This window comes from Haliotis rubra, unplaced genomic scaffold (genome assembly GCF_003918875.1).
Source record: "Haliotis rubra isolate DU_JTF1 unplaced genomic scaffold, ASM391887v1 Scf266, whole genome shotgun sequence".
Taxonomy (NCBI): domain Eukaryota; kingdom Metazoa; phylum Mollusca; class Gastropoda; order Lepetellida; family Haliotidae; genus Haliotis; species Haliotis rubra.
In genome coordinates, this window is record NW_025766736.1 from 322490 (window position 1) to 338621 (window position 16132).

The 16132-nt window shown below is 43.6% G+C and overlaps 1 protein-coding gene across 1 annotated transcript in view; it reads right to left on the reverse strand.

Annotated features, from left to right (window-relative positions):
• Positions 1-16132, reverse strand: part of LOC124280368 (guanylate cyclase soluble subunit beta-1-like) — a 60200-nt gene that overhangs the window by 11434 nt on the left and 32634 nt on the right. The window contains exons 3-5 of the mRNA XM_046716273.1: positions 4975-5075; positions 3487-4468; positions 773-1010 (exon numbers count right to left, since the gene is read on the reverse strand). Of these exons, the coding sequence (XP_046572229.1) occupies positions 773-1010; positions 3487-4468; positions 4975-5075 (1321 nt within the window). The remainder of the gene's footprint in view (positions 1-772; positions 1011-3486; positions 4469-4974; positions 5076-16132) is intronic.

The following is a 16132-nucleotide window of genomic DNA, read 5'->3' on the forward strand; positions in this document are numbered from 1 at the left end:
TCATTCTATATTCAGACAAAAAGACAATGGATTATGCACTGTTGATGGTGAAGATTTTGTGTAATGTACATTGACGCTCATGTATTATTCAGTAGTACGTTATACAAAACAACATATGTAAAACCGTGCACTATGCATCTACTGTTCCTTTCAGTCCGGGAATCGGGACGGTGGGGTAGTCTAGTGGTTAAAGCGTTCGCTCGTCACGCCCAAGACCCGGGTTCGAATCCCCACATGGGTACATTGTGTGAAACTCATTTCTGGTGTCCCCCGCCGTGATATTGCTGGAATATTGCTAAAAGCGAAGGCTTATATCGAAGGCTTTAATAACAAGGCTACCCCACCGCTTCCAAGTATGTACAAGCTGCGGTCGCTTTGAGGAACGGGACTCCGGTTGTTTGTTTGTTTGTTTGTTGTTTAACGCCGCACTCGGCAATATTCCTGCTATAACGGCGGCGGTCTGTAAACAATCGAGCCTTGACCAGACAATCCAGCGATCAACAGCATGAGCATCGATGTACGCAATTGGGATACGATACTATGTGTCAAGCAAGTCAGCGAGCATGACCACCCGATCCCGTTAGTCGTCTCTTACGACAAGCATGGGTTGCAGTAGACCACCCGATGAAAGATTAGTTACAACAGCATATAATTTTACCTATCAAAGCAAATATTGTGCTTTTGTTGTGTCAGTATATTAAATAAAGTATGAACATATATTCCTAGTATGTGTAATTTTCGACATGGAAACACACTTTAATTTGTAATTTACCTTAAATATATTCGGGTTTTCCTTAGGATCCAACAAAACATCAAACTTGGTATACACGCTGTTGAGTAGCTGAACTATCTTCATTCCGCCCAATGCATCTGAATTCTTGGCGCAAAAGTCACCAAATCCCACAATCCCACTGAACATCAGAGTGACGTCATTGTACTTCCGGGCAGGCACTGGGCGTTGGTGACGTAATTCATTAGCAACGGAAGGAGGTAAAATGGAGTACATCAGACTGAAAAGAACAAATGCCAGATACAATAAACGTATGGCGTTAATGTAACGCCATGATAGAGCGGTCAAACCGGCGCTTCGGACACCATAACCCGTTACGTTTGGGGCTTAAGAAAATACAACGGTCGCGTATTACGTCAATTGTAAATTATGCATTGAGTAAAATTCACGGATGAGAAATCTAATCTGACAAAGGCTTGATTCACAGGAACATAAAATAATTGCGCTGAAGAATTCAGAGTCAGATAACAGGCAAATATGCACAATTTGTACGGGATTACATGTTAGCAAACACAGGGGAGCTGTCACCCTGACGTGACTGACGTCAGCATATATTCACGTGTCGTTCGTATCGGATTAGGACATATTTATATACAAGGCGCGTTATAAAACAGTGGCAACTCTTTCTCGTTTGAGATATTCTGAATAATACATTGAAGCAATTTTACAGTTCTACAACATGGCAGCCCTTTTCAAATAATAAAACTCTCCGAAACTTGTTTTAATGTCTGAAAGTACTTCAGACCTTATAAGGCGTTAAAGACCTCGTGGTAAAGACCACATTGTACACATGTGGGGAATCGAACCCGGGTCTTCAGCGTTGCGAGCGAACGCTTTAACCACTAGGCTACCCCACCGCTCCACCGTAATAGTGAGTGTGTGTGGGTATGGTTTTACGCCGCCTTTTTGTGAGTTGAGTGAGTTGAGATTTCCGCCGCACTCACCAATATTCCAGCTATATGGTGGCGGTCTGCAAATAATCGAGTCTGGATCAGACAGTCAAGTGATCAACAGCATGAGCATCGATCTGCGTAATTGGGAACCGATGACATGTGTCAACCAAGCCAGCGGGCCTGGCCACCCGACCCCGTTAGTCGCCTCTTACGACAAGCATGGGTTACTGAAGGCTCATTCTAGGCCGGACCTTCACGGGTCACGCCGCCTTTTGTAATATTCCTGCAAAATCACGGCTGAGGACAGCAGAAATGGGGTTCACACACTATACCCATGTGGGGACTCGAACCCGGGTCTTCGGCTTTACGAGAGAACACTTTAACCACTAGGTTACCCCAGGGTTTGTCCAGTGTTATGCTCTATACTCCTATGGTTCCTGTTACCAGATCCATGAGTCTGTCGATGACCAGGATCCTCCCTCGTCCAAACTGAGTATCTCTTTGAACAAGCGAGTACAATCGCACAGATCATCTCGAAACGCAAACTCCATCAATGAAATAGCATTGCTTTGAAGATTAATTAATTCTAGTTGATTCGAGTTCTTTCGGCGCGATGTCACTCGAGTCATTCTGAGCTCAGAGCGGATTAGATGGGAGTGATCTAAACACAGAAATGCGATAGACGCCCATTGAAAGCCAAAGTTTACTATTGATACCGGCGGCTATCAAAGGCCTACCGACAAGAATATCATTACCATAGAGCAAAGATGATCACTTAATTAGAGAATTGCGTGACCTTAATGTATTGTGACAGAAACCTTTACTCAGACACTGAGACCGTAAGAGACGGCAATAGAATGAGGGCCGCGTAACTGAGCCTTCACAGGACCCCAGGGTAGTGCATCGGTTCTAAAGATAACAGGGTAGCATTTTTTCAAATGTATTTTTTTTCACTGAGCAGTAAAACACTTTTCGTTGAACAAACAAAGATGGAGGCGAGTGAAAGGAAAAATGTAACTATAATGGTTATTTGTCATGAAATAAAGACACACGCAAACACTCGCCAAAACATTATCAGAATATTTTGGTGGTATCCGTCGGTTTGCAGGACAGTATTAGGTTTGGGGAATTAAAAATGCATTCGTCTGTCCTTGTAAAAGGCATTTGCATTCCCATACAAATACAAGCGTGGCATGATTGAAAGGAGCTTGATTATCGTCCAGGAATCTCACGCCAGGATGTTTGTCTGTCGTATGAAAAGCCATATAATGAATTCTTTATGTTTTGTAGGTTGTTTCCGTGTGTAGAAGACACAGTTCATGCATGTTCTGGTGAGTAGAGTTTTACGACATATTAGCTTTGGTTCAAGTAGCATCTCGGCTGAGTGAGTGATTGAGAATGGTTTTACGCCGCTTTTAGTAACATTCCAGCAGTATCATGGCTGGGGACACCAGAAATGGGCTTCACACATTGTACCCATGTGTGGAATCGAACCCTTGTCTTTGGCGTGACGAGCGAACGCTTTAACCACTAGGCTATCCCAGTATATTGATAACGTCATGTCGGTAAGAAAGGTAACCAGAAACAAAGCGAAACTAATCGAGTGAGTTAGTTGGGTTTACTCCGCTTTAAGCAATATTCCAGCAATATGACGGCGGGGGACGCCAGAAATCGGCTTCACACATTGTACCCATGTGGGGATTCGAACCGGGGTCTTCAGCGTGACGATCAAACGCTTTAACCACAAGGCTACCCCACTGCCCCGAATATAAGTGAAGAATAATGGTACGTGCTGTGACCAACCTGTCAGTCTTCTTTTTCTCATCTTCCAAGTCTCTGTACGTCTGCTGCAGCTGCTCCGTAAGGACCTCCAGCTTCTGCGTCAGCTTGTACTCAGCCTCGAAGTGTTCAGACAACAGCACCAGGTCGCGAGTAGCATCGTGGAGGGGTATGTCGCTCAGATACAGGCCACGTCGGTTCAAGTCGTCGAGATTCATGACACTCGGGGAGCACAGGAACAGAATGCAGTCTGTCTCCCTCACGTAGATCATCTCGCCCTTCAGACGCATCCGGGAGTTCTCGTCAACCTGGTTGTCCATGCTTGGCAAATCCAGAACACCCTGCTTCGTCCTCAGGACGTACACGGTGTTGATGTGAGATACAATGTTCGCATAGGACAGATCCATGTGTGGTCGGATCATGTCGAAGAGATCTGGTAGTTTGCAGGTTTTGCTTGCCATCTGAGGGATAACCCGAGCGATTGAAGAACCAACCTGCTTGACGACAAGGTTCTTGTCGTATACTATATGAAAAGGGAACGCCCGACAAAATGTCGCAGGGCTTATTTTCGAATCTGTTGATAAAGTCTTTTGATGTTCTAGATCCAACTTCGCGTTCCTTCCCTGGTTGTTTTTCTCGACGATGGTGAACTGGACGTGGTCAATGCCGTTGTCTTTGCTCTTGTAAACGTTGACGTCTACCTCGGAGGCGTGAATCTTCTTTGCCACCGTCTTGACAATTCCTATAACTATATGCTCCAGACCTTCTCTCTCGGAGTAGTAATGTAAAACTGTGGCACCATCTCCTTCCCGTTCCGTGCACCGGAAGGACGGAGCACGCATGCCTGGGTAGATGGTTGCAAGATGATCATGCAAGGCATCTAAATTCTGAAGAAAGTCTTTGGTAGTGGAGCCCAACACTTTAAGAATCTTGTCATAACCCGATTCTTCACAGTACTGGAAGAACATACCTCCAAATGCCTCAAGAATGTCCGCTGCTGGTAGTTCTGTAAGAGAACCAAAAAACCATTTTGATATCATATTGTTAAATTGACTATACCAAATACAATTTAACCACAATGGTCAGTACCTAATAAAATCCTATAGAAACATCAGAAACAATCATTGAAAGGATTCCGATTTCTTTCTCAGATGAGTTCATGTCCTTGAATTACAAATGGAGATTTTTTAACAATATGACAACAAAGCCACAGGGAACAATTTCAGTGATGACAGCACAGCAAATCCAAGTAGACAAGGGAAGCAACTCGGGACTTCAGATACCTTTCAAAATCAACAATCAGAAACGAGGCCTGGTATGCTACCTGTCATTTATTCCACATATCGGTGAGAAACTTGACAGCTTAATTCAATTATGTACCACCGAGGTCACAACGATGCAGTCCAAGGACTGACATTACAAACTGCACTTTCTCTGGATGCTAGACCAGTCGCACCAAGTTTATACCGCCATGACCAGTTGTCAGTCAGTTATGTTGTTACTGTCACTCACCCAGCACCTTGGACGCCGCTCCGACTAGGTCGTACGATATACCGTCGTCGTAGACGTGCCGGACGAGGAAGTGACCTTCCATCTCCAGTAGAGCCTCCCGCCTGGAAGAAAAACGCAATGTTTATAATATACACTACAGTAAGAGTAAAACTGACGCGGGACTGGCATTTTAATTTCCTGTTATTTGTTTGAGACAGAATACTCGGACTGCTTTAGTGCATCAATATTTTCTCAGAGAGTCGATAACACTTTCTCAAGACATCCAGAAAGTCAAAAGTTTCTCTCAAAAACAATCCGAGACAATTACTCTCCAGAGATTACGTGAACAAATTATTGTCGCCAGCCCTAATCAAATTAGCTGGCCGGTCTCCAAATAAGTAAGCTAATGTATTTCTATGTGGCAATGACCTATATTACAATTTTGTCATGGCTGAAATTTGTTCATCGTGCCCCAGTTGGACGTAGTTAGTAGTTGGTCGTTAAAGTTGATGGAACAACTAAGACAGTGGCCCCGGGGTAAAACGACTCACAATTAACCAAGCCATTGATTATCTCTACCTGTTTGACCTCGTCTTCCTGGCTTCACCAAGAGAAAATACTGATAAAAAAACTGATTTGTTATCAATAATGCAAACGCTGTAGCTGCATATGGTTGTTGAATGATTACTCTGAACTTCATCGGTTCGAGTCTCTAGTATATGCGCCAGGTTATGTTTCGGTCTACACAGCACAGACCACATATCACGCATCACACACCAGCACCCGTGAAAAATCCGGGTTAGAATTGATCTTTAGTAACCCATGCTTGTCGTAAGAGGCGACTAACGGGATCGGGTGGTCAGGCTCGCTGACTTGGTTGACACATGTCATCGGTTCCCAATTGCGCAGATCGATGCTCATGCTATTGATCATTGCATTGTCTGGTCCAGACTCGATTATTTACAGACCGCCGCCATATAGCAGGAATATTGCTGAGTGCGGCAGAAAACTAAACTCACTCATGTATGTATTTTGGAAACTTATCAAAAGTAAAGTCTGCATGCAGATTCATCTAAATGCTATCAACTGCACTGCAAGATGTGTTATAATTATATTTCGGTTCTTGTACTGTTTTGGGTGGAGCAGAGTCAGGTACCTCAACTCTAGCACAAAAAGTTTGCGGTCTAACCTTCTCAGCCATCGCGGTTTCCACAAGAAAAAAAACGCAACAAAAATATAGCATATGTTGCATTTTTCCAAAGGCATCACTTTTTAGGATCTTCATCTTCAGATAAATCTCCTTAATCAATAGTACCATTTTCTAAATTACAGCAACACTGCAACCCGTGTCGTAAGACTGTTCGAGCTAACTGTGCTCCCCATGCTCAATGCGATTTTGTTTTCATTAATTTACAGCTTATCTCAAGTCTGTGAGCTATGGCATGTGGAGACGAGCTTTAAAGGCGGTTGCAACAGTACTTCCGGTGGCGCATGCTCAGTAAACACAAGTACAGTTCGAACTGAGCCTGACGGAATAGTCCATCAAGACGCCATCTCTTCCCCGACCATGGCGAGAATCGCTGACCTGATTCAGACGCCACAGTCAATTGTCTCAGGCAGATTAGTGCCAGAACACTAAGTCGAATTTCATGCAAGATGGGTAAGCAGTCAATAAACAGCTGGAAATGGAGCTTTCTTTGATTTAAAAGGCTAATTCCGCATGACTGCTGCTGCGGTGCCAAGGCACATATCTCGCTTACTCCCGACCTGCGTTAAACTCCCCATGAATATCGGACTACTTTGTGTCAGAATGTCACTCTTGTTTTGTCTTCACACGAACAACAGTAGATGGATCTGTTATTACTGACGTTAAATCTGCATTATGGCTGACGTCCAGATATCACTTGTTATCTTCATAACACGTACAATACACATAAATACCAATTTGAGTGAGTATGGTTTTACGCCGCACATATCAACAGTTTAGCAATATCACGGCGGGGGACACCAGAAATGGGCTTTATACATTGTACATTGTTGTTGTATTTTTATGTTGTATATAGTGCTTGAATGAGTGAACGTGTGACTGAGTTTACGCCGTTGACAGTTTTATGGTTGGGGCTCCAAAAATGGGCCTCACAATTTTACGCATAACGACTGACTGACTGCCTGAGTTTAGTTTTACACCGCTTTTAGCAATATTCCAGCAATATCACGGCGGGGGATACCAGAAATGGGCTTAACACAATGTGCCCATGTGGGGAATCGAACCCCGGTCTTTGGCGTGACGCGTACGCTTTAACCACTTGGCTACCAGATCGCCTTAATCGCAAATAGAAACTGTAATACTGTTACTGTAATACCTTCAATACGTAGAGGGTCTTGTTCAACGAAAACATTCTTTTCCGACGACTATCAGTGACAGGTATGTTAAAATACGGGACAGAAGTAACCCCCAGATCACTTTTTACAACGAGGTCCATGTGATATGACTACACATATATCTATAGTTTACATACATCGCGACGGTGAGTAAGACACACATGGCCTCTCGGTAGTTTTCTGCATGGGTCCCTGAACAGCCTTCACTGGGGATATCACAGGAAACATGGTGTGCGTCACCTTTAAAGCATGGCAGGTCAAGATATTATCTGCCTTACATTTCACTCAAAAACACCATGCAGTTGGAACAGTGTTCCGTACTTCATCTTATAAATGGCACTGTAAGACGTATTGATTAGTATATGCACAAGGTTCGAATCCCAGCACTTAACCATGACCATCGATCGTGCATAACTTCCGGCTGTCCCACTGACACGTCTTCGTGTTACTCTTTTACCGTTGCAAATGGTTATAACTAAAACTCAGTGTGTTATGTCTGACTGACTGACTGAGTGTGGTTTTACGCCGTTTTTAGCAATATTCCAGCAATATCACGTCGGGGAACACCAGAAATGGGCTTCACACATTGTACCCATGTGAGGAATCGAACCCGGGTCTTCGGCGTGACGAGCGAAGGCTTTAACCACTAGGCTACCCCTCCGCCCCTCGTGTTATGTCTAAATATCTCTACATGCTGAACGGGATCTCGGTTTATCGGGACGCAATACACATGCAGATGGAAACCCTATATTGATTGGTGTAGAGATTTGTCATGCAAAGTCCTAACATCATCATTCACCGGTTCAATCACCGGTCGAATAACTTCCTGGTAGGTGTGGCGGGGAGCAATGACGTTTCAAGAGTATTGGACAAATTTAGCCGTTTTTACAGTGATAACCCAACTGAACATGCATATCCAATTAGACACAGTATACTGCTTACGAGCCGACCCGCGCTTTGTTTCAGACCCCATTCCCAAGCGCAAGTCAGGGTAACAATAAGTGCCATATTTTAAGGCCCACGGCGGGAACGGAAACTGCCTTTCTGCGGGCAGACGCTCAAACAGCAAGACTAAGGAGATGTTTATTTCCTGGTGCAAGCATCCCCTGTTTGGTGTATTCCCTAGCTGTAGCCCCGAGTCGTCCCCTCATTCCCAAACGCCAGGCAGGGTAACAAGAATTGCCATCTCTTAAGGTCCACAACGGGGATGGAAACTGCCTTTCTGCCCTCAGACGCCCACCCCTCTGGACTAAGGAGATGTTTCCTTCCTGGTACCAGTATCCCCTGTTGCGTGTATTCTCCAGCTGTAGCCCGGAGTCGAACCCCGATTCCTAAGCCCCAGGCAGGGTAATAACAATTGCCATCTTTTAAGATCCATGACGGGGATGGAAACTTCCTTTCTGCTCTCAGACGCACACCCCTCTGGACTAAGGAGATGTTTCCTTCCTGGTACCAGTATCCCCTGTTGCGTGTATTCTCCAGCTGTAGCCCGGAGTCGAACCCCGATTCCTAAGCCCCAGGCAGGGTAATAACAATTGCCATCTTTTAAGATCCATGACGGGGATGGAAACTGCCTTTCTGCTCTCAGACGCACACCCCTCTGGACTAAGGAGATGTTTCCTTCCTGATACCAGCATCCCGCTGCGTGTATTCTCCAGCTGTAGCCACACAACCCACAAAAAACATGGACCACTCTCCCAACACTTTATCTTAAGTGACCTCCACAGCGACCAGGCCAGGAAGTATCCATCTGGTCAGATGCAGTAATCAGCTTAGGAAACAGATCTGTGCACCCTGGGGAATGCCTTGGGCCAACATACACAACAAGGGCAACACGATACGACTTGTCAGCCCTCCACATGGATATTGTCGTGTTCTTGGATTAATCAACCGACCTGATAGTGCTGCTTGACCATCTGGATCAGGAAGCCGAGTTTCATTAATGTAAACAGTTTATACGAGCATAATGTGCTCTGATGGCGGCTCTGTCTTCTCAGCACGTCTCAATATATTGTGGCTTAACCATGGCAAATCACATAAAGAAGACTTCTGGAGACGGCCCACGCTTACGGATGTTTATCAAGGCCCCGTTAATACTGCGTGTGTACAAGCCACGTGGCAGAATTATTTACACTGTGCCCCAGGTCACAACAGAGTTCTACGAGTGACCATAATACCATCTCAGGAGGGTTTAGTGAATGCCTGTTCTTCTGGTTTGGGGTTAGAGAACCATGTTTCTGAGGATGAAGACCAGGGTGATGTATATTGGTAGGATGCGCCCATCATTTCGAGAACTCATGGTGTCATCCCTAATTGATGGTGATTCATAAACTTATGTTAATCTTGTTTAAATCGGACAAAGGGCGTATATCTATCTTCAGATTTCAACGTATTTCCTTCCTAGCGACGTACATGTACGACTGGTAATATGAAAAGTGTAACTGTAACGAAATGCGATCTCCAATACGAAGTTGAAATCTGTAGTTCAACCCATCGTAAGTCTTCAGTGATGACATATCGTCTAAATACCACATACATATATTATGTGTACGGACTTTTTTAGTCAAGATGAGTGAGTTTAGTTGTACGCCCTTTTCAGCACTATTCCAGCAATATCACGGCGGGTGACACTCGTAATGGGCTTCACACACTGTACCCGTGTGGGAAATCGAACACGGGTCTTCGGCGTGACGAGCGAACGCTTTAGCAATTAAACTACCCAACCGCCCCTGGTCAAGATGAAGTTGATCCCGGTATTACATGTATGTCTGATGATGTCCCTACAATCGAGAGAGGATGCGCCTACATTCGATGTGATGTACAATCGAAAGAGAATGCGGTTACAGTCGAATGGCCACAACACTGCCGAGCGTCGTAATTCCTTGAATAGCAAAATAACCTAAAACCAGCCTGAAGGCCAAACTGCACTATTGACGAATTGTGCTCACACTATCCACCACTTGTCACGATGACACTATCTAGATCGCCCTCACAAAATACTATTTATAACATCAGTCAAAAACCCTAGTCTCCACAAACTCTCAGTTCCATGTATATCCCCTTCTGTCCTGATGAATCTGGAAAGTTTTTATGGCAACGTAAATTTACTCCAATTTGCATTTAATAGCCATGAAGCCAATGTAACAAATGTTGACGAGTGGAAGACATGTTTGTTTAGGAGTTACAGCCAAAAAAACTGGCGAAATGTAATTATAAACACGTGGGAATACAGCTCGCCACGTTCCTAAAATGTGATTACCGAGTTTCGGTAGCTCTGCGCGAGAAGGGTTCACACCGGTATATGGAATTTCCCCGGTGAACGCGCATCGCCAGCATGTCGCTAATTAAAGAAATTCGGAAACACGTTAAGACAAACAACGTAGAAAGGGGAACGCGGTCAAGTTATTTCGTTCATTTTAACTCATTACAGAATCTGCAAATATGTACTTCACATAAAATTATAAGTATGTTCGTTGAGTGAGTGAGTTTAGTTTTACGTCGCTTGTTCAAGGGATATTCAACCAATATCACGGCATGGGGTAGCAGGAATAACTTAACACATTGTGCCCATGTTGGGAATCGAACCCGGGTCTCAGTGTGACAAATGAACATTTTAACCACTGAGCTACCCCATCTCTCTCAGAGACATCAGGGGCGCTAGGGTACCCGGGTTTGATTACCCACATGGGTACAATGTGTGAAGCTCATTTCTGGAGTCCCCCCGCCGTGATATTGCTGGAATAATGCTAAAGCGGCTTAAAACCATACTCATCCACTCACACACTTTCACTCACTCACTCAGAGACATCAGTACACGTATATAAGACCACATAAATTGACTTCTATTTATCCGTACCTCCCTAAGTCAAACCAATGTAAATGTACTGACAACAACCAGGGTTCTGTATGATCATAACGACCAGATGTGACGGTTTCATTACAGCAGCAAACTCAATAATTGAACATGGCCACCCACATTCTAATCGTCCACGAAGCCCATATCTCTTTCACATATATATCATTTCTGATAACATTTAAGAGGAAGCAGACAGGTGCTCCTGCATTGCTACCCACTATCATGCGTTCATCAAAATATGAATTAATGTTTACTTTGGTGTGCTCATTATTTTTATCTGATTTTGAGTGAGTGAGTGAGTTTAGTTTTACGCCGCACTCAGCAATATTCCAGCTATATGGCGGCGGTCTGTAAATAATCGAGTCTGGACCAGACAACCCAGTGATCAACAGCATGAGCATCGATCTGCGCAATTGGGAACCGATGACATGTGTCAACCAAGTCAGCGGGCCTGACCACCCGATCCCGTTAGTCGCCTCTTACGGCAAGCATAGTCGCCTTTTGTGGCAAGCGTTGGCTGCTGAAGACCAATTCTACCCCGGATCTTCAAGGGCTCTGATTTTGAAGAAAGATCTATGGGTTGCTGAAATATATCAGAATCAACACCAAAAGAAGCTCCATTTTACATTGTACTCATCTGTGGAATCGAACCCGTTCTTTCGGCGTCAGGAGCTAACAGTTTGACCGCTAGACTGATCTACTGCCCCTGGACTCTGGAGTAAGTTTAGTTGTACGCCGCTTTGAACAATATTTTAGCAACATCACGACGGGGACACCAGAAATGGGCTCACATAGTGTACCCATGTGGGGAATCGAACTCGGGTCTTCGGCGTGGCAAGCGAACGCGTTAACCACTAGGCTACCCCACCGCCCCCCAGGAGGATCCTGGAAAAAATCCAGAAGGGTGTTCAGCTCGCCCCTGCAGCTGACCTACTCAGCCGCTTGAGTTAGACAGCATGGGAACGGATAATATCCAGCTTGAAAATAGGAACCGATACTGCTCCACAGGTGAGCTTTTACACTAAGTCAACATTTCAATAGGCTGCCCTCTGCGTGCTTGCCAGTATGGTGTACTATGGTGGCCCAGTGAAACACTGACTACAAGACCATACCAGACTCAAAACAACCAGCCATGCAATGCCAAAACCAAATGAACTCAAACGGCAACATTCCGTGTTTCATACATAGCAAACGGAGTAAGACTGTTACCACCCACCTTACCGATTTAGTGCTAATTAACTCTTATAACAACTGGCTTCCCTTGTTACCATATCCCTGTTGTTGTTTCACATGTACATATATATAGCTGTCTGTGTCCCAGTATTTCATTCTCCTGATAAAGGAGCAAGAATATACTCCGAAGCGTCACGTCCATCAAAATAAAAAAAAGTTGAAATCCATCAATTCTTGCCTTTACCATCCAAACACCTTAATGTTTTTAATTATGCACAATATGACACTGACGATCGAAAATCCTTAAATAGACGTGGAGAATAGTTTACACACAATGAACTTAACAAATATGTATTTATTCAAACTTCCTCCAAAGATAACCTCTGCCTGTTTGAGAATAATCAATGGGTCAAACTAAATTATATTGGTTGTTAAAAACATCGTTTCATTTCAAAAGGAAGACGGTCTTGCCTTCTGAACATCAGACAGTACAGAAATGTATTGCCTGCTATAAATTTTTATTGCCCACTATGTCTATGCAGACGCTAATCTGCACTTCTTTTATTCTAAGCACGTATGCTTCTAAAAAGCTTCTTCAATAGCCTCCACTTTCACTATTTTCATTTTATCCTGTTTCTGCTTGAGAAGTTTCTCTTCAGTCCGATACATACTTCCTTTTCATGAACTGAATCAAAGAATCGGTACACGATCAAGCGACCTTTGTGTCATCGTCTAGCATGAAATAAACAGCGCAGAAAGCTTAAAGATCCCAAAGTGGAATCAAAAGAATTGTGTAAATTGGCTTTCTACGTGTGTCGATGCTAGGCGAGGACGTACGTCTCACGGAATCTGCATTGGTATGGTCTCGCGTTATGTAACCACATCACCGTGCTGTCTGTTTGAGCAGATTTAATATTCCGACTAATTCTGATCAGCTCGTGCCTTTTCTGGGACGCACAGGCTTAGCTCTCTGTCAAACGCTCATTTAAAAGAAGATTAGAATCGAGTACTTTTGACCCTTGCTTTGCTTTGTGTCATACACAGATTTTTTCCTGGCACGTAATTTCAGAGAACTATGGACATTGTCTCCACAAAGACTTTCGGTTATTGTATTGCCAGAAGATCAAGAAATAAATATCGCCGGTGAAATTTACGTTTTGGCTCTGGATGTAAACGGCAGTACAAACTGTACTTGATTAGCCTAAATGTCCCTGGATGTAATTAAAATCTTGTCTTGGTCCGCTTCGACGGCAATATTTGCCTCAAAGACTTCCCACTCGGTTGTGGTCAATGGACGCCGGGCGATCAGCGCTTTGCCAATAATCAGTATGCAATAATCGTGCCGCTAATATCCACCATAATTGAGATATTATGCGAACTGTATTGACTCTCATCGAACCGAGCGCCATGAACGTTAGTCAATATTCCCACTATCGACAGTTGGGACTTGATTCTGATAGCAGTGATCCCCAAGATATTGTGCCCAGATGTTGCCACCATCGCTTAGTCAAGAACGTGAAGACGCTTCGGTTCGAATAATGACACGGATGATTTTCAGTAAACATTCAGATGCAAATAAGAATATGTAATTCAGTTCACACAATCAATCAAATGGTTATGAGCATATTAAATTCGTATTTTTTTCTCGTTTTCACTGATTCTTCGGCAACAAATTAACTGCCTTTACATGCTTGTAATATCCTGGATGAGGAATATGCCCTTTACAGAGCCATATCCTTGAATTTCGGTTCAATGCTGCTTGGTATACATGTTGTTATCACATTATCGCGTGATTGTATATAGTTTAATATTGCCCGCATCAAGCTCTCTTGTCGGATTCTGTCTGAAATTAGCTTGGTACCATTAAACTATTTACAGTCACGAGGCACATTGATAGCAGCCTGTATTTGAAGAGAACAAAGAAACGGCCAGTATGGGGAATATTCATTATCAGCGCAAGCAGTTCAAGGCATAACATCTAGTATGTGTCACTCACAACAGACCAGAGGTGAGATGAAATTGGGTTTAACTTAACGTCGTGCTTCAGAATATTTCGCTCATATGACGACGTGCATGCGTGTGTATGTGTATGTGCGGCTGCTTGTACTAGCCCAGACTGAAGCTAGTTTATAGTGCTAGCCCACTGAGATACCATGCCGCAGTTAAGCATGAATACCGACTCTGACACATAAAACTGACTCCGAGCCGACCAGTCCTTGTTCTACCCATTAATGCCGAGCGCCAGGCAGGGACCAACAAGTAACATAATTTAACGTCTTTTGGTATGACGCAGACGCTCTAACCACTACACCACGGAGTCGGTACAGACCAGAGCATGGATATAAGCCTTGTACTTGTGTCCGACTCCAAGAATACTTTCCATGACATGAGCCTTGTAGCCGACAGACAGCTCCAGGCATGACACAAGCCTTACATCCTATTGGCTCACTTCAACAGATCAAGGTTTTAATAAAGCCTCTTATCTGACTTACTAGTTACAACTGATCTAACTATTACAACAGACCTGTACCCGTGTGACCCACTACAACAGATCAAGGTTAACATACATTTTGTATCTGACCGAATCATTAGTAGAGTTTCGTATTCGAATAACTCCCTACAACAGACCGAATCCTTAGAAGTGCTTCCTATTTGACTGACTCCCTGCAACAGATCTAACGTATTTGACTGAGACGCCACAACAGATCTTATCTTCAGTAAAACCTTGATTCGACCTGCTCCCTACATCGGATTTCGGCATGACATAATCCACACATTTTGGACAACATAGTCTCATTTACCCAATCAATAAAACCTTTCCTCCGTTTCCTTTCTCCATTTCAGATTTTTTATTCACCATTCACCCTTCTCACAATGATCCCGTAATTGACGTATCTAATTCCTTTCCCTTACATTTAATACAGTATTATTTTTGAAAGTGTCGTTACCGACATCGTCAGTGCGTGAAATAAGTTTCCAGAAAGAAAAAATAATACTGAGAAGAAAATAAACATCAGAAGTAGTCACTCTAATGGCCATAATGGAGCGGGTATCGCTAACAAGCACATGGAAATAACATCCGTAATTAGCTGCATTATTTTGTTAAAAAGGCGAAATATGAAACGGATAATGAAATAAGGTAATATGATAGACAATATGATTGATCAAAAATATCAATTTCCTTTACCTTCCGATGTTTATTCGAATGACGAGAATATCATTGTAATGTTGGCTGGTGGGAACATTCAACGACATTGGGTGATAACGGTACGCAGTGAATTACATACGCTTATTTGAGTGTATTATCGGCCCCTTGGCGAAGCAAGAGAAACTACGAATAACGATCCGATCAGACGGCGGGCACGTTATGCCTAATAATCAATTTCCTTCCAACAATAATGTCAGCGTTTATTTTTAACCACGTTTTTCAAAAACAATCAAACTTGCGAAAACTTTGCCTGTTACTTCCATCAAGTGATAAAGTTTCCACCAATGAAATATCTCTCCAAGCGGTAAAGAACGTGTTTCGGTCTACAAATAGAAACGTAATAAAAACAGAATGAGCGAAGACAAACAGTTTGAAAATACCAGTTTATGACTTAACGTGTACCTCACGGCAGCGTTCTAAGGTGGCGACACGTTCTTAAAGACAGCGACTGATCATTTGGGGAAGTTACTATCAGTATCAAGTTTTTATGTGTTACTGCTGGCATCTGTGTCAGTAAACAACGCCTTTGTCAAAAACGGCAGTCAAGGGCAGTAGCACGC